Raw genomic sequence first — 18,932 nt, forward strand, 5'->3', positions numbered from 1 at the left:
AGTGCAGACACGGCAAGCCCTCAGAGCATGGCGGACAGGGGCGGGCCCGGCAGGCCACAGGGATCAGCACCCAGGACTGGCCAGAGAACACTACAGGTGAAGGCCGGGGTAGGGGGGGCACCATAAGCCAGGTGACGTCTTTAACGGATGAAGAGCATGTCCCTATGCAGAGCACGGACATGGATGCACACATAGCCAGACACTTTGTAATGTTTATTCCTTTGATCCTTCCAAGAAGCCTCTGTGATAGGCACTAGCGGTACCCGCACTTCATAAACGAGGACTCCGAGACATAGGGGCACACACAGCAAGGGAGTGGGAGCCCTAGAATGCCAGCCTGGGCAGGTGGCTCCAGGCTCCACACCTCTAATCCTACGACACTCCCCTTCCCACTTGGACCCACCAGCCTGGGTGTCTGCCTTCCCGCCTGCCATCCACCCGCCTCACCTGGCGGGTGCCCTCCTATGCTACAAGATGCCACCTGGGCGTCCCCTCCTCCAAGCAGCCTTTGCCGCAGACAGCGCTAGGGCCAGCCAGCTGCCGTGGCTCTGGTCTCTCTCGGTTAGAGGCAGCGTCTCTTGGCACGCTGTGTCATGGGGGTTGCGTCCTGCATTCCTCAGCAGACGGAGTCCCTTAGGGACTCCATCCGTGTGTTCTTATTTACCGAATGCTTTTCAAGAGTCAGTTATATGTCCACTGCGCTAGGTGTTGGCAAAAAACAGCACGTGAAACAGAATTCTGCCCTCATGGGGTGCACAGTTGAGGGGGTCTGTGGGGGAGACAGCCACTCACAAACATCACACGGACGTGTACATTTGCGCTGTGAAGCGCCTGCTGTCATACAGGGTACTGTGACATCACACATGGGGGGACTTGTCCAGATCAGGAAGAGAGGGGTGGCAGGGAAATGCGCTTCAAACTGAGGTCCCGGGCAAGGCAGAACTGATCTGATCGGTGAAAGGGAGAGACAAGAGGGAAACAGCAGGAACACAGGGACCAAAGCCCCAAAGCAGGAAGGAGCTGAAGGGGCTCCCGACCGTTAGCTGAACTTCAGGGTTTTCTCCCGCTTAGGGAGAGATTTGACAAACACCTCCCCATAAGGGCTGTGAGACAGAAAATCCCCGCATGTCCCGAACGTGCTCTCGTTCACAGTTGCAGGCCCAGGAGCGTGGGCCACTTTAGAAGGAAGGTGAGCGGAGTGTTGGGAATGTAAGGTGCCCCAGCCTCCTCCACCCTGGGAGGAAGAAGCTCATCTCTCACACACCCCCACACTCCAGGCCCGCCCAGACCACCTGCGGCCCCAACACGCTGCCCTTCCGTGCTCCCGTCCGTACTCCACCCTCTCTTCCTGGCCCACGTGTCTGCGGCGATGGGCACACACCTCGGCCACAGCCCGCCCGGGCCCCCCAGGGGGACCCCTCCATCAGAGCAGCAGGGGCGCACTAGCCTTGGCATCCTGGAACCGGTTCCAGCTCATCTGTGGGGTCCGATGTGGCTGGATGACCACAGAAAGGAGGACAGGAGAGGGCAGCATGAGAGAGAAGGGGAGCCCGTGACTCTGGCGTTGGAAATGCAGAGCCGCCAACCACTCTGATGTGGCTGTGTGCCGGGCACCAAGCCGACCCCTGCATTTAGAGGCAGCAGTATGCCATCTTGGACTGAAGACGCCCCAACTTGCACCTGCAGCACAGGCTCCCTCCCCCAGCTCCATACCCAGGCCTTCCAGATGGACAGCATCCCCGCTGGGGCCCAGCAGGCAGCTCAGAGCTGTAGGATTTTAGCTGACCTTCTGATCTTTGATCCTCGTCCTGCTCCCTCCCTATGGTGGCTCAGCCCTAAACACAGGAGTCTTCCTGACTCTTCTCTTCTCTCCCGCCCATAGCCACCTCTGCACACCCCGCTGGCTCCACCTTCTAAATATATCCCGAAGCTGACCGTTTCCCTCTCCCTCCTCTACTGTCATCCATGTCAAAAGTGCCATCATCCCACACCTCCTAACTTGCTTCCCCTCTTTCTGCCCTCGGCCTTTCCTACCAGGCCACTCTGATCATGGTAGCAGGAGAGATCTCTTTAAAAATGTGCGTTAGAGCGGCACCTGGGTGGCTCAGTGGGTTAAGCCTCCACCTTCGACTCCGGTCATGATCTCAGGGTCCCAGGATGGAGCCCCGCAGCAGGCTCTCTGCTCAGCAGGGAGCCTGCTTCCCCCCCCCCCGCCCCGCCTCTCTGCCTCCTTGTGATTTCTCTCTCTGCCAAATAAATAAAATCTTTTTAAAAAATGTGCATTAGACTTGGGGCACCTGGGTGGCTCAGTTGGTTGGGTGTCTGCCTTCGGCTGGGGCTGTGATCCCAGGGTCCTGGGATCCAACCCTGCATCAGACTCCCTGCTCGGCGGGGAGTCTGCTTCTCCCTCTCCCTCTGCCACCCCCTCCATCCTCTCAAATAAATAGTTAGATAGACAGATAGATAAAATGAGTGTTAGACCACGCCCCTCTCTGCCCAAATCCCCTCCCCTCCAAGTCAAGGCCAGAGCCTTGCACTGTTTGGATGGGGGCATGTCCCACCCTCCTCACTCTCTCCACACCCGCCCCACCACCATCTTGCTAGTCCTCAAACATACTAGCCCGCCCTCTGTGCTGCTGTGCCTGCTGCTTCCTCTGCCTGGAAGGTTCTTCCCTGCTGTCATCTTCACACCTCACCCCCTCAACTCCTTCAAGTCGCTCTTCAATGTCACCTTCTCAAGTGAGGCTTTCCTTGATTCCTCTGCTTAAAATCGCTGACTCCCAGGGGCGCCCAGGTGACTCAGTTAAGCGGCTGACTCTGGATTTTGGCTTAGGTCATGACCTCCGGATGTGAGATGGAGTCCGGAGTCAGGCTCCACGCTTAGCAAGAGGTCTGCTTGGGGTTCTGTCTCCCTCTCCCTCTGCCTCACTGCCCCTAAACCGGGGCTCGAGTGTGCACACTCTTTAAATAAATAAATAAATAAATAGATAGATAAAATCTTAAAAAAAAAAAAGCTAAGTCTTAGCCTTCACCCTCCCTTGCTTCATTTCACTCCAGACTTGTAACCAGCTGACCATGTAATGTGACCACGTAATGGAACGTGTAATGGCTTCCAGGGCGTCTGTCCTGCTCCCTGCCGTGCCCTGGGCACTCACATCACACCAGGGCCCAGCACGAGGTAGCCCCTCAGTCAGTATCTGTTCACTGAGAGCAGGACCAGCCCCAGCTGATACACCGCAAGGCGGCAAGGGCCAGCGCCAAGAGGCAAGCCTAGGGCTGCTGGAGTCCGGCCTATCCCCTGGGCACTCCGCAGACGGCTGCAGAGGGCATGGCTACAGGAAGCACCGTTCTGTGTGGCATGAATAGAAGCCGAACACAGACCAATCTGGAGGAAGCGTAAACAGAACGTAGCTGGAATGCTGAAGAGGATATAAAGGGACAGCCAGAAAGAACCAACCCGGCAGGGGAGGGATGTTTTGGGGGGTGGGGGGACCCTGCCAGACACACCTGCTGCTCTGTGCCTCACACCGACCTTCACCCTCTATGAACACCACGGGCCCTCTCCCTCCTGCGCCTCCAGCCCAGCAAAGCAGGACAGAGACAGCCTGGCATTGGTGACGGGGAGGCAGAGCCAGGGAGAAGGGCAGGAGGGGGTGACCGCCAGGTAACCAGGAGACTTCGTTGTCATGATGATTCAAAGCAGGTCATTAAAAGAGGGCCTCACTGCTGGTGGGGTCCCCACCAAGTGCGGGCAGCAAGAGGAAAGATAATGAACTGTATCCATTTATTAAATACCAAAGCAAACAGCCTGGAAACAAAACAAAGTCAAACACCCCCGCCCTTAAGCCCTGACAGGCTCTGAGTGACCCCCCCAGGAGCTGACCAGCTTCACAGGAGATGGCGGGGGAGGGGGGATACACATACCCTTCCTCTGTCTCATTGATAATGTCGCAGATCTCCATGTTCAACGTCCAGTCCTCGCTCTGCAGGGAGCCATCTGTTGCCTTTTCTGTAAAGTCAGAGAGAAGACGGATTTACATTTCTCCCGGAATAAGGGGGCCCTGGCAGGAAACAGGAAGGGCCCAGAACCACCACATTCTCCTCCCAAGCAGATGGGCTGAGCCAACAGAGCAGTTCTAGGGGCGCTGCCTTCACAAGGGAAAATCCAGAGAGAGAGAGAGGGAGAGAGAGAGAGATCTGGGCCCGAGCTTTCCAAGATGAAAAGTTCTGGAGATTGGCCGCATGACAGCACGAAGGTGCTTAACACTTAAAACATGTTTAAGACGGCAATTTTTATGGGATGTGGGTTATAACACAATTACAATTTTCAAAAATTAAATTTAAAAAAACCCCACAGCCCCCTTAAGATAGGTATTATTCCCTCCTGCCTTTTTTTTTTTTTAAAGATTTTATTTATTTATTTGACAGAGAGAGATCGTAAGTAGGCAGAGAGGCAGGCAGAGAGAGAGAGGAGGAAGCAGGCTCCTTGCCAAGCAGAGAGCCCGATGTGGGGCTCGATCCCAGGATCCTGAGATCATGACCTGAGCCGAAAGCAGAGGCTTAACCCACTGAGCCACCCAGGTGCCCCTCCCTCCTGCATTTAAAGGAAGGAAACAGGCTCGGAAATGTTGGGTGATTGGCCAGGATCTCACTACTGGATTGGGGCTGACGTGTGTTCAAGGTCAGGTCTGCCTGTCTCCAAAGCCTCAACAGTTGAATGACACCACCCCGCCTACTACCTAGGCTGGACTTCGGATCCAGACCAATTCCAAACCTGACCCATCCCAAACGTACACTTCATGAGGGGGAGAATATCGCCACCGTTTTGTTCATACAACCCACACTTCCACTGCTACTCAAATAACGACACCGATGACCTGCGTACATGCAGGAAGTGTCCTTGTTCTTTATATAACATACTAGAACTCACACATCCAAACAAAGCCTGTACTTCCAGGCAGTGACAACACACTCCCAAAATATAGCTGTTGCTCAAAACATTTGTGCGACAGCTTTGGTCTGTATTTAAAAAGCCTTGTTGTTTTAAATTTTTGCCAAAAAAGACATATCCCCAACTTTTCTGCCCTCTTTATCCATCAACCACAGCACCCAAAGACCCCTGACGCGCTGGAACGCGCAGCAGACTGGGCAGGGCACTGGGAGACCAGAGGCACCATCCCTGAAGTCCTCGAGCGTGCCAGGCTGGCAGGGACAGAGGCAGTATTTGGTGAGTGCCCTGTATAAGAAGAGGAAAGCGCGGGGTGCCTGGGTGGCTCAGTGGGTTAAGCCTCTGCCTTCGGCTCAGGTCATGGTCTCAGGCTCCTGGGATCAGGCCCTACATCGGGCTCTCTGCTCAGCAGGGAACCTGCTTCCCTTCCTCTCTTCCTGCTGCTCTGCCTACTTGTGATCTCTCTCTCTCTCTCTCTCTGTTAAATAAATAAATAAAATCTTTAAAAAAAAAAAAAAGAAAAAAAAAGAAGAGGAAAGCGCGTACGGAGATGGAGAGGCAGGGATGAGAACCCGTGTCCGCGACTGTGCCGAGGCAGACGGACCCCAGAGACACTGTTCCCCGGCACCGTGCACGGCATGCATGTGGAAAAGAGGGGCCGTGTCAGGAGAGCCCCTTTGGGGGTGGGGACAAGAGCCATGGTGGGAAAGGCAGAGGGCTGAGGCCCCCTGCATGATGGCTCGAAACACCAGTCAGCTTAGCCTGCAGAAGCAAAGACTAAGAGCAGAGGCTACAGAGGAAGGCTGAGAGGACAGGCAGGAGGAAGCTTCTGGAACAGGCCCTGCAGTGTGCTCCCTTGGCACCAGGCTTCATCCAGGGCACTGAGCAGGCAAGTGTGTGGGTTAAACGGTTCGTGCCTCCAGCCCACCGCCCTCCCTGCCACCCTCAGCTGTCTCTGAACAGCCCTCCCCTTCCAAGTGTCCACTCCCAGAAGAGGCGACTCCCCAAAAGGGCCCCAACAGCAAGGAAATCTCTGCAGCCATAAACGCAGAGCACACCCTCAAGATAAAGCCACTCGGCCTGTGTGCCGCGGGGTATCCCCCTTTCTGAGCCAGCCCGGGGAGAGGCCAGCGCCCCTAGGGCCCTGCGGAGCGGGACATCTGTCCCTGTCATAGCACCGGCCGCGGCCCAGACTTACGAGGAAGAAAGTCTGTGACTGCACTTTGGTGGGGCCATAGGGACACTGTCTTGGGAGGCTTAATGGAGGAAATATTAAATCAATGAAACCTCATTTCCAAGTTCGGTTTAGCAGCAGAATCCATTAACCTTATATTCACCCGCTCCCTTCCTCTAATAATACCGGGAAGGGGTTCAAAGGCATGATAACTTATCCTCCGGGTAGCGGATTCTATTCAATTACTGGGATTCTGAGTTTCCAAGCTAAAAGGTATATACTCGTTTTGATTATAAAGAATCAACCCAAAAAGAATGCTGCTTTCTTTTCATTTTGCTGGAAATGCCACATAAATACAACCGGGGGTATTCGGCTCGGCTGAAACAGATGAGGGGAGTAAGGCTGACAAAGGAGCTCAAATCGGTTCTGATTTTGCTCTCCTCATAAAAGAATTCCCAGCAATGGGAACAAAGTTGTATCTGATTGCCCCTGCAACAGCGGCCACTCAGTGCGGGATCCCTCACTCGGGCCTGTCCCTGGCCCAGAGGAAGCAAAATTCAATCTCATTTCTTTTGTCACGTAAATCGTCAAAACCGAAGATAAACCCTGGTGCAACAGCAGAAACACAATGCTCCAGGGAGCAATGGGCCAAGTCATTCCCAGCAGCCAGCCCTCGGGAAGGATAAAGATCAAAATGCCAGTGACCCTGGCTGCAAAAACTGACCTTTCCAAGTTCTCTGGTGAAATGCTAATGGCCAGGGGCTGAGCAGGCCAGGGCTGGACCGGGCTGGGCAGGGCAGAGCTGGGCAGAGCTGGGCAGGGCAGGGCAGGACTGAACAGGGTTGGGCTATACTGAGCTGAGTAGGGCAGGGCTGGGCAGGGCTGGGCTGGACTGGGCAGGACTGGGCAGGGTTGGGCTGGGCTGGGCTGGGCAGGGTTGGGCTGGGCTGGACTGGGCAGGGTTGGGCTGGACTGGGCAGGGTTGGGCTGGGCTAAACTGGGCTGAGCAGGCCAGGGTTGGGCAGGGCAGGACAGGACTGAACAGGGTTAGGCTGGACTGGGCTGAGCAGGGCAGTGCAGGGCAGGACTAAACAGGGTTAGGCTGGATTAGGCCAAACAGGGCAGGGCAGGGCAGGGCAGGGCTGGGCATGGCTGGGCAGCGCTGGGCAGAGCTGGGCAGGACAGAGCAGGACTGAACAGGGTTGGGCGGACTGGGCTGAGCAGAGCAGGGCAAGCCTGGAATGGGCTAAATAGGGCAGGGCAGGACAGGGCTTAACAGGGTTGGGCTAGGCTGGGCTGAGCAGGGCACGGCAGGGCAGAGCTCAGCAGGGCAGGGTTGGGCTAAGCAGGGCAGGGCATGACTGCGTGGGGCTGGACTTGGCTGGGCTGGACTGGGCAGGGCTGGGCAGAAACAGCTCCCATTAAGCCTTCAGTGCAAGACAGTAGGCTAGCTTAATGCTGTTGCCATGGCATTTTCCCCGTTCAGAAAAGGCTGTCTCCAGCCTGGTGGAGGCTGGGGATGCCCTGAAGCCTGGACCCTGCCGGCAATGATAGCGCTCTCTCCAGCTTGGTTTCTCCGCGCCCCCCGCCCCCACCCCCACCGCCTGAAATCCTAGGCCGTCCTGCTGGGAGGGGCCTCACAAGCCAGTGGCATGGTTTCTTGGCTGCTGCTGTCTACACTTTGATGTTAAATATAGTGACTTCAGAGCAGCCAGCACCAGAAGGCAAAAAGAGGGCCGGCTTTAGCATTCTGCATTCAGCAACATCCTTTTGGTGAGAACGGAGAAACGGAGAAAAAACAGCCAAATTATCTACCTCCCCAACAATCAAGGGTGTGGGTAGGCGCCCTGAGGCAGTGGCACAAAGGAACAGCACAGGGTTGCTTTATGCCAGGTGTAAGGGAAGAAGAGAAGGGGGTCTGGGTGGGCAGCAAGCTCAGCTGATAACACGCACCAGTAACAGGAAATGAACCTTCTGGATTACTATACGCTTGCGAGGCAAGCTGGCATATACCAGTCAGGAGGAAAGAAAAATCAATCCTGACATTCTCCACAGAGCCATTATTGCCTCTTGCTTCGAATTCCTCACATGCTTTGTGAATGTTAATTGCAGTGGCTCCCCTTCCACTGGAGAGACGAGAGAATGAATTCCAAGTACTCATCCCTATTTTATAGGATGTCCTTTTCTCTGACGGCTGTCCCTGCTCCTCTCTCACCCCTCCTCAAAGGAAGATAAGAGGACAAGAAGAAGGTAGACGAAGTATGTCTGGCCAGCCTGTACACTGTTGGGAGACAGCTTTCTCTTCTAAGTCTAAGGCAAAAATAAAGTCCCACGGTCCCCATGCCCCTTACTTGAGATTGGCGGAGCCTGGGGTGGGCCGTGCACTGCCCTTGTGGACGGAGAGAGGAAGATGATTAAGACCCTACCCAGATGGGCAGTCAGTTAAGATCCGGTCCAGCCTCAGCTGTGACAGACGACAACCACGGCACTCTGGGGGGCTCTGATACCTGCGCCCTGGTGCCAAGGAGCAGGGACAAAATTAATGGCCCCCCGCACATACACTGTGACAGACAACAGCATGCTTCTTTAAGCAGAACACAAAGGTTGACAAGATAAGCCAGAGAGAATCAGCCAGTGACTGTGTGAAGTCCCAGAGGAAGCTACCAAGCCTCTGTCTCTCACTCCCCAGCTACAGAGCACCAGGGGAGGGCAGGAGGTAGCACAGGGCTTCCCACACTTGGCAGGATGCCTTTTTTTTTTTTTTTTTTTTTTAAAGATTTATTTATTTGAGAGGCAGCTGGGGAGGGGGAGAGAGAAACCCAAGTAGACTCCGTGCTGAGGGCAGAGCCCCGTGTCGGGGCTCGACCTCACCACCCTAAGAGCATGACCTGAGCTGAAACCAAGAGTCGGATGCTTAACCGACTATGCCAACCCAGCAGACCCTCACCAGGAAGCTTTTTACAAGTATTCCTGCCTTGGTCCCACCCCAGACGGTCTGATCAGAGCCTCTAGGGCACAAGGCCAGGTACCCACATGCTCTAACAGCTCCACAGGTGCCTCCACACGCAGCCGGGGCTGAGAACACGGGAAGGAGCGCCAACAGGGTCATCCAGCTGACAGTGGACTGTATGGCTATGAAGTGTGGGGCCCTGGGGACACAATGGAAGGTAAGACGATCCAGTCCCCGCCCTCAGGAAGCTCCTGGCCCATGGGAGGACAGGGAGTCGTGACCCTGGTTCCGGTCCTGACTAGGTCTCTGGTGATGCTCAACTCTTGGGACTATATTTATGTCCGTTTCTACTCTTGGTGTTAGGTTTCCTGACAAATGAACTAATGGGCCCAGATGATCTCTGAGCCTCACCCTCCTCATCCCCTACTCCCCACTCTAACAGCATGTTGGCCTATGTGCAATTTTTCTTTTTTTGGCAATGATGTTTTTTTTTTAAATTGTGGTAAGATGTACGTAACATAACATTTCCTATTTGAGCCATTAAAAAAAGAGATTTTCTCTATTTATTTGCCAGAGAGAAAGCATAAGCAGGAGGAGCAGCAGGCAGAAAAAGAAGCAGGTTCCCTGCTGAGCAAGACACCCGAAAGGGGACACGATCCCAGGACTATTCCATCATTACCTGAGCCAAAGGCAGACCCAGGCATCCCCATCTGAGCCTTTTTTAAGTGTACAGCTCAGTGGAGTAAATGAAATACATTTCACATTGCTCTGCAACCCACCATCCATCCACAGAACTTTCCATCTTCCCAAACTGAAACTCTGTCCCCATTCAACACCCACTGGCCCTTCCCCTCCCCGCAGCCTCTGGCGACCCCCATTGTACTTTCTCTCTCTGTGAATGCAACAACTCTAGGAACCTCAAAAAAGGGGAGGCATATAGTTCTCTTTTCTGTGTCTGACTCACTCCACTTCATATAATATCCTCACGCTTCATCCATGTTGTAGCAGGTGTCAGAATTTCATTCCTTTTTAGGGCTGAATAATATTCTGTCCCATGTGGAGACCATACTTTGTCTACCTGCTCTCCTGTGGATGGATGGACACATGGCTTGTGACCACCTTTTGGCTTCTGTGACTGCTGCTAAGAACATGCGTGTACATATATCTGTTTGAGTCCCTTTTCTTTCTTCTTTTTTTTTTTTTTTTAAGATTTTATTTGAGAGAGAAAGAGCAGGAGCAGGGGAGAGGGGTAGAAGAAGAGGGAGAAGCAGACCCCTGGCTGAGCAGGGACCCTGATGTAGGGTTCGATCCCTGGACCCTGAGGTCATGACCTGAGCTGAAGGCAGACGCTTAACCGACTGAGCCACCCGGGTGCCCTGACTCCCTTCTTTCTATTCTTTTCAGTATATACCCAGAAATGGAATTACTGTATCTTATGGTAATACTATGTTTAACCTTTTAAAAACCACCACACTGCGCTCCACAGAGGCTGTAGCATCTTACTTTCCCTCCAGTAACAGGTGAGGGTTCTAACTTCTCTATGTCCTCACGAACACCTGTTATTTTATATCGCACTGTGGTTTAGATGTGCACTTCCTAATGACTTAGAGCTCACAAGCATCTTTTCACATGTTTACTGGCCATCTCTTTATCTTCTTTGGATGAATGTCTATTCAAGTCACTTTCTGAAGGAGGTAATCTTGCTGAATCTGTTTACTGGTTCTGATTTTTTTTTTCCCATGAAATCTTCACGGTTTTCTACATATAAAGTGACATCATCTTGTTATCGAATTATAAAAGTTCTTTATTATTCTGGATATTAATCCTTTATCAGATGTATATTTTGCAAATGTTTTCCCCCATTCTATAGATTGTCTTTCCACTCTCTTGATCATCTCCTTTGATACACAAAAGTTTCTAATTTGTTGCCTATGCTTCCGGTGTGATAGCCAAGAATCACTGCTAAATCCAACATCATGACACTTTTTCCCTGTATTTTCTTTCTTTCTTTTCTTTTTTTTTTTTTTTTGACAGAGACATCACAAGTAGGCAGAGAGGCAGGCAAAGAAAGGGGCTGGGGGAAGCAGGCTCCCCGCTGAGCAGAGAGCCCGATGCGGGGCTTGATCCAGGACCCTAGGATCATGACCTGAGCCGAAGGCAGAGGTTTAACCCGCTGAGCCACCCAGGTGCCCCAGTTTTCTTCATTTTTAAAAAGAGATTTTATTGGGGTGCCTGGGTGGCTCAGCAGGTTAAAGCCTCTGCCTTTGGCTCAGGTCATGATCCCAAATTCCTGGGATAGAGCCCTGCATCAGGCTCTCCGCTCAGCAGGGAGCCTGCTTCTGCCTCTCTGCCTACTTGTGATCTCTGTCTGTCAAATAAATAAATAAATTCTTTTTAAAAAAAGAAAGAGATTTTATTTATTTATTTACTTGAGGGAGAGAGAGATAGGGACTGAGGGAGGGATGGGCGTGCCAGATGAGGGAGTGGTAGAGGGAGAGAATCTTCAAGCAGACTTCCCACTGAGCTCAGAGCCTGACTCAGGGCTCGATCCCAAAATCCATAAAATCTTTTTTTTTTTTTTTAAGATTTTATTTATTTATTTGACAGACAGAGATCACAAGCAGGCAGAGAGGCAGGCAGAGAGAGAGAGAGAAAGCAGGCTCCCTGCTGAGCAGAGAGCCCGATGTGGGGCTCGATCCCAGGACCCTGGGATCATGACCTGAGCCAAAGGCAGAGGCTTTAACCCACTGAGCCACCCAGGCGCCCCTAAAATCCATAAAATCTTGACTTGAACTGACACCAAGACTCAGATGTTTCATCGACTGAGCCACTCAGGCACCCCTCCCTGTGTTTAGGTCTTTGATCTTTCCGGATTTTCCTGCAGAATAAGGTAAAGGTCCAAGTGCACTCCTGTGTGCGTGGACATGCAGTTTCCCCAGCACCATCTGTTGAAAAGACTGTCCTTTCCCCACTGAAAGGTCTTGGCACCCTTGTTGAAAATCAATTGACCATATGTGAGAGGGTTAATTTCTGGGCTTTCTATTCTGTTCCATTGGTCTATGTCTGTCCTTATGCCAGTACCACACCGTTCACTGTTTTGATTACTGTGCGTTTTGAAATCAGGAAGTATAAGTCCTCCAACTGCCTTTCCTCTTCAAGGTGTTTTTTTTTAACTATTTGGAGTCCCTTGAAATTCTGTAAGAATTTTAGGATGGATTTTTCTACTTCTGCAAAAAATGTTGGTAGATTTTGATTGGGGCTGCATTGAATCTGTAGACCATTTTGGGTACTACTGTCATCTTAAAAATATCAAGCCTTCTATCCATGAATATGGGCTGTCTTTCTTTAATTTCTCTCAGCAATGTTTTGTAGTTTTCAGTGTACAAGACTTTTACTTCTTTGATAATTCCTAAGGATTTTATTCTTTTTGATGTTATTATAAATAGAACTGTTTTCTTCATTTCCTTTTCAGATTCTTCATTGTATAGAAACAGCTGATTTTTGAGCATTGATTCTGTACCCCTCTCAGTTCTAGTGTTTTTTTTTAATGAAATCTTTAGGGTTTTCTACATACTAGGTCATGTCATCTGCAAACAGAAGTAATTTTATTTTTTCCTTTCCCGTTGGATTTTTTTTTTTTTAATACCCTTTCACACCCAGCATGGATGGAACCAAATGAGGGGCTTAAACTCATGACTGAGATCAAGATCTGGGCTGAGATCAAGAGTCAGATGCCTGGGATGCCTGGGTGGCTCAGTGGGTTAAAGCCTCTACCTTCGGCTTAGGTCATGGTCTCAGGGTCCTGGGATCGAGCCATATCAGGCTCTCTGATCAGCAGGAAGCCTGCTTCCTCCTCTCTCCCTGCCTGCCTCTCTGACTACGTGTAATCTCTATCAAATAAATAAATAAAATCTTTAAAAAAAAAAAAAGTCAGACGCTTAACCAACTGAGCCACCCAGGTGCCCCATTTGGATAACTTTTCTTACTTTTTCCTCCCTAAATGCTCTGGCTAGAAAATCCAAGACTAAGTGAAAGAGAAGTGGTAAAAGTGGGCATCCTTGGGCTAACATATGCTTTCACAGAATCTGAACATACACTGTTAAGAGCAAACATAGCTGAAGAGGAGACCCATCTGAGTCCTCATTGCATGGAAAGTAGGTTATCTGCTGGGGGGAGGGGCATGTGAAAGCAGGAAGCACATCAGGATCCACAGGGCTCTGCAAGCCAAGGGGCTTTTTCTATCTCTGCTTCTAGCCCCAAGGAAATCACCTCAGACTGCCCTGGTAGGAAAGCCTTCACACCAGCCGACTTGCCCATGCTTAGCTTCAATCCCACATCCTCTCCAGAGGTTCCTTCCCTACCATCTCCAACTGATGCCCTGTGACAAACTTTCCAGCACTTGAAGGCATAATCTATGCGAGGATTGAGCTTTCAAGACCATTCTAATGCTATTTTTTTTTTAATATTTTATTTATTTATTTGACAGAGAGACAGCAAGAGAGGGAACACAAGCAGGGGGTGGTGAGAGAGGGAGAAGTGGCTTCCTGCTGAGGAGGGAGCCTGATGCAGGGCTCCATACCAGAACCCTGGGATCATGACCTGAGCTGAAGGCAGATGTTTAACAACTGAGCCACCCAGGCGCCCCCCATTCTAATGCTATTCTAAGAGTTTTTTCCAGGGGCGCCTAGCTAGCTCAGTTGGAGGAGCATGCAGCTATTGATCTTGGGGTCATGAGTTCGACCCCCATGCTGGGCGTAAAGGTGACTTAAATAAATAAAACTTAAAAAAAAAAAATTTCTTCCAATCTTACTGGCTTAATGAGCCATGAGAAGATTCATAGCTCCATATCTAAACCTGAAGCCGCACAAAGGCAGGATGTCTTCAGTTCCTCAGGAAGGTCCAACCTTATGCTGACGAGGGTTTTTCTAGAAGTAAGATGAGGACGTAAGGGGTGACAGGCACTCGGCAGTCTGGCAAGAGTTGAACTAGGTTCCCAGCTGTCCCCATGTTCTCCCCTTGGACTCAGGAGCACGAGGAAAGGACATCATGGCAGACAGTATGAACAGGGGTCTGAACTCAGACTTTGCTGAATCCTACTTCTGCCAATCACCGTGCAACCCCAGGGCAGTCATGTGACCTGTCCAAGCCTTTCGGTCATCTGTAAAATGTGACGATAATGATAGCCCTTTTCTCACACAGTTGTTGTGAGATAAAACTGAACAACAGAACAAAGCACTCGACAGAGCCCTCTAATACAGAGGTACATTCCTGCACAGGCCATGACAGTCGCTGTTACTTTTATTACGACTCTAGCTCCTGTGAAAGAGACTCCGCCAACGCTCCCTGGGGTGGGGGGTGGGGGGCCCTTCCTTCGGCATTCCTGTGTCACCACTGCCACCTACAGGTAAGTAGCCATCCACAGGCTGTGCCCAGCGATCAGTGCCCTGGGATCCTGCGAGCATCTCCAGCCGGTGGTCTGATTTCTGCGTTTCTGAGCCAGGGGAGCCCCAGGCCCGGAAGCCACAAAGGGCCTCCCGTTCCTCCCGTTCTGGAAGGAAGCCCCCAAACAGCTTGGCCCAGCTACAAGGTAAAGAAACCGCCACAGCACAACTTCCTAAGGAGACCGAATGTTAAAACTCAAAGAGGTGTTAGAGCGCATCTAGTTAAGAAGATTCCCCATGAGTTGCTCAAAACAGATGTCACACTTCCCGGACTTCTGGAAGTGGGGTCTTGGAGAGGGGGGGTGCACCATGCTGCTGCTAGCTTCCCACAGACAGCTTCTTGCCCTCAAAGCTAGCGTGGAACGACTGATCTCAAGTCTTCATGGAAATAGCTCCCCTCTCATTCATAAATAGATTAAATAAATAAATAAATTTTGAAAATGGAGAAGCAGAAGGGAGAATGAAAGCCGAAGTCTACCAAGCACGACTTTCGGTTTGGACTAGGTTCTTCAATTACATTACTTTATTTTACCCTTCCTTCCCTTTCCTGGCAGGTTATCCCATTCTAATAGGTGAGGAACTTGAATCCCGGCTTGGTGACTGGCCCCCCAGTGCACAGCTGGCAGGAAGCGGCATGGCCAACCACATGACCCCCGTCTTCCTGGTAGACCCAGCCTCGGACTCGGACCCATCCCTAAACTGAGGTCTGGTGGGGGCAAAGACCCTGCCCTCAAGAGCAGACAGGTCTGGAGTTCCTGGATCCCGACCCCCATGACTCTGCAGGCAGAAGTGTAAAACACAGTGCCAATGAAAGGTCAGGTTAAATGAGCTGCTGGGTCAGCCTTCTCCCTCATTCTTCTTTTCTTATTAATAAACTTTTAATACCGGCATAATCATAGATGTACTGAAAAGTTGCAAAGATCATGTAAACGGTCCCCATACACCCTTCTCTTGGTTTCTGCTAATGTTCACATCTTACATAACCACTGGTCATTTGTCAAAACTAAAAAATTACCATTGGCACAGTACTATGGACTAAACAGCCTTGACTCGGATTTCTCTGGTTTCTCCACTCATGCCCCTTTTTGTCCATGATCCAACCCAGAATACCACACTGCCTTTGGTTTCCCCTCTTTTTAGTCTTCTGTTTTCTTTAAAGACCGACAAACTCACAAAATCACGCACTCACTCTCCTGTCTGGAGAGCTCAGTTCCAAAGGGCAGCTCTGTATGAGCCACAATTCCACACCCTGGCCTAATTAGGACACCACATCCTCCCACTCCCCAAACAAAGGAGTCCTTCAGGCCAGCCAAACAACAGAGAAAATAGAAGCTTGTTAGCCACACAGGCCCGGGGCTGCTGATCCAAGTTCTTTTTTAACTGGAATTCCCTTGAGAGGGATCCACAGATTTAAAATGCATTTGGGGTGTGTTCTCTAGAAGCACAGCCACTGGTCTGATGTAGTCTCTTCTTTGTACTTACTGGAATATTCTATGTGTGGAGTAAATGAGCGTGCAAGAGAGGAGCTGGGGGAAGACCCGGGTTTAGGGCTGAGGTGGCACTGGGCACCTAGGGCCTGACGAGAGAGAGGTCTCTGCAGGGGCCAGGCCCAGGCCAGGAGGAGGGTGTAGTGGTGGGCCCAGCCTAAGCTGGCCAGCCCAGCCGGTTGCTCTCTCTAACAGCCAGGCAGGTGGGCCAATCCACCCGGAAGATAAAAGATCCCCAGGGAACTGGTGCTCAGGTAAGAGCTGCCTTAAAGCACAGCAGATATATTGCCGATTTCTTCTTCCCCTGAGTGCCTCGGCGGGGGCTGTGCACCGCACTCTGCGAGCAGAGAGGTACGCCTGCGAATGTCCCCGGGCACGGCCCCAGTTCAGCCCTTGCACTAGCTACTCCTGACTACGGAGACGTACATGTTCGGAGGAGACTGAATGCCAGTGGTCGGGGCGCGGGAACACACAAGGCCACCCACAGGCTTCCCAGTGTAATTCAAGCAACTGAGAGGCCTCTCCATGCCAGGCACTGAGCTAGAGTGGGCCAGAAAAATAAGCAAGACGGAGGCCCTGCCCTTACGGAGGTTACCAGGCAGGAGACTTGCAAACAAGCAGCCAGGACAGAATATGATGAGTGTTCTAATCAGAGGGAGGGGGCCGAGGAGAAAGACTGATGGGTGATGGGTGACAGATGATGGAGGAATGGTTCAGCATGCTGGAGAGGGGGAGGGAGGGTCTGTGAAAGCTATGGAAAGGACCTGGTGGAATGAAAGAGCAGAACTTTGGAGGAGAAGAGGGGTCCTCGCAGGCGGTGCAAGTGGGGTGCGCGGAGATATGAAGGCCGGGACATGGTGGAGGGAAGCAGGGAGAGGAGGCCAGCTGGGCGAGCGCTTTTATTTTCTGTAAGTAGTCCAGGCTTTCTGCAGGAGGCAACGGACAGGGCTTTACAACATTTGCGCCTGATGCAGATCACTCTGGGAATAGCGTGGAGCTGTACTGGAGCTGGGAGACTGCAGGCAGGAAGCAGGGCAAGGTCACCAGACCTGCTGGGCGGAAAGGGGAGACAGGCCAGCATCCGGTCAAGGGCATGGTCGTGAAGCCAATGTTCTAGGGGTCAGTCCTGGTTCATTTGACCCTGGGCAAATTTCTTGAACTCTCTGAACTACGGTTTCATCATCCATGAAATGGGCCAAACAGTTGCTTTTCCTCAACAAGATGGCCATGAAGATTAAAGGAGCGAACGATATAGAACACAAAGTGGGGATCCCGGCATATAGTGAGTGTGTGACAAATATGAACTATGATTTTTAATACGTGCCTTAAAGTGGACTGGACCTTGGGAAAGACTGATTTCATGTGGGGAGGGCAGAAGGGGGGCGGTCACTCTCTCCCAGGCTTTTTCAGAAGCCTCCAGACAGAGGGTGAGGAGGTCACCGTAGTCCCTCGCAGAGTGACCATGACAGGGCTGCATTCTGCTGGAAACACACCAATCAGCCTAGGAGACCAGCCAGAGACCACAGGCATCACCCTGAGCCAAGCTAAAAAGCAAGGTCTCCTTTCTGCCTCAAAGAGCGATTACAAAATTCCAAGCCGGGAGAAAGACTCCCCAAAGCTCCCCAGGCTCACACCTGCTGTGCTCAGTAAAGCCAGCGTGCTTTGACTAACTCCTGCAAAGAGCTGTCCTTCAGAACTAGGTAAAGAGACACACTCTCCTTGCCACCGTCACAGCGTTTGCAGTATTCAAAGGCATTTGTGGGGAGCAGTCAAAAGCAACCCATAGAGTGAGGCTCAACTACTAGCTGCTTTTCCCATCCAGGGGCCTCATCTTAGGAGGAAGAGCAGCTACTAAAAAACGCCCATGGTAAGACAATAAAGTGAAATCCTTACTCTTAACAGACTAATCCCCATTGCTGGGAAAGCTGATGTGAAACCAGTTCCTGATGTTATTGAAGGGAGCATCCGTTTAAGAACTCTTTGGAAAAACAACGAGGGCAAGGATACCAAGGGGTGTGCTGTAAAAGGTTCTTAGTTCTTATCCTTTGACCTCATCATGCTAACGGACACCGCTTAAAGAAACACTGCAAAGGAAAAAAGCTACACAACCCAGCAATTCCCCTTCTAGGTATACACAGCCAAGAGAGCTGAAAACGTGTATCTGCACAAAAACTTGCACATGAAAGGTTCACAGCAGCATTATTCTAGCAGCCAAAAAGTTGGAACCACCCAAATGTCCCTCAGGTGATGCACAGATAAACAAACTATGGTCTATCTGTACCATGGGGCAGTATTTGGCAATACAAAGGAATGAAATTTGGATAGTGCAGCGCGGATGAACTTTGAAAACGTTATGCCAAGGGAGAGAAGCCAAACACAGAAGGACAAATACCCTGGAGGTATCCAGGGAAGTCAAATTCATAGACAGAAAGCAGAAGGGTCATTGCCAGGGGCAGGGGGGAGAGGACCGGGGAGTCAGTGTTGAGTGGGGACAGGATTTCAGTTGAGGAAGATGAGAAAGTTCTGGAGATGGACGGTGGAAGTGGCTGTACAATAATGTGAATGTACTTAGTGTCACTGAACTATACACTTAAAAAGGGTTAATTTTATGCTATATATATTGCATCACAATATTTTTAATATTGTGAAGAGAAGACTGCAGGTTATGTGATTCCACTTATACGAAATGTCCAGAAGAGGCCAATCTATAGAGACAGAAAGTAGATTAGCAGTAGTTTAGGGTTGAGGGAGATGGGAAGTGATCGCTACTAGACACGGGATGATGAGAATGTTCTAAAATTGGTAGTAGTGATGGCTGCACAACCCTGAAAATACATTAAAAATTCATTTGTACACTTTAAATGGGTGAATTGCACAGTAGACAAATTATGTCTCACCAAAGCTGTTGAACAAAGGAGCGGGAAAAGCTAAA

The 18,932-nt window shown here is 51.0% G+C and overlaps 1 protein-coding gene across 10 annotated transcripts in view; it reads right to left on the reverse strand.

The window, feature by feature from the left end:
• Positions 1 to 18,932, reverse strand: part of LOC111139231 (target of myb1 like 2 membrane trafficking protein) — a 124,181-nt gene that overhangs the window by 54,602 nt on the left and 50,647 nt on the right. For all 10 annotated transcript variants that reach the window (XM_022491438.1, XM_022491434.1, XM_022491437.1 and 7 more), the window contains exon 2: positions 3,925 to 4,009. In XM_022491438.1, the coding sequence (XP_022347146.1) occupies positions 3,925 to 4,009 (85 nt within the window). The remainder of the gene's footprint in view (positions 1 to 3,924; positions 4,010 to 18,932) is intronic.

Source organism: Enhydra lutris, unplaced genomic scaffold (assembly GCF_002288905.1).
Source record: "Enhydra lutris kenyoni isolate GAN:26980312 unplaced genomic scaffold, ASM228890v2 scaffoldscaffold97, whole genome shotgun sequence".
Classification (NCBI taxonomy): domain Eukaryota; kingdom Metazoa; phylum Chordata; class Mammalia; order Carnivora; family Mustelidae; genus Enhydra; species Enhydra lutris.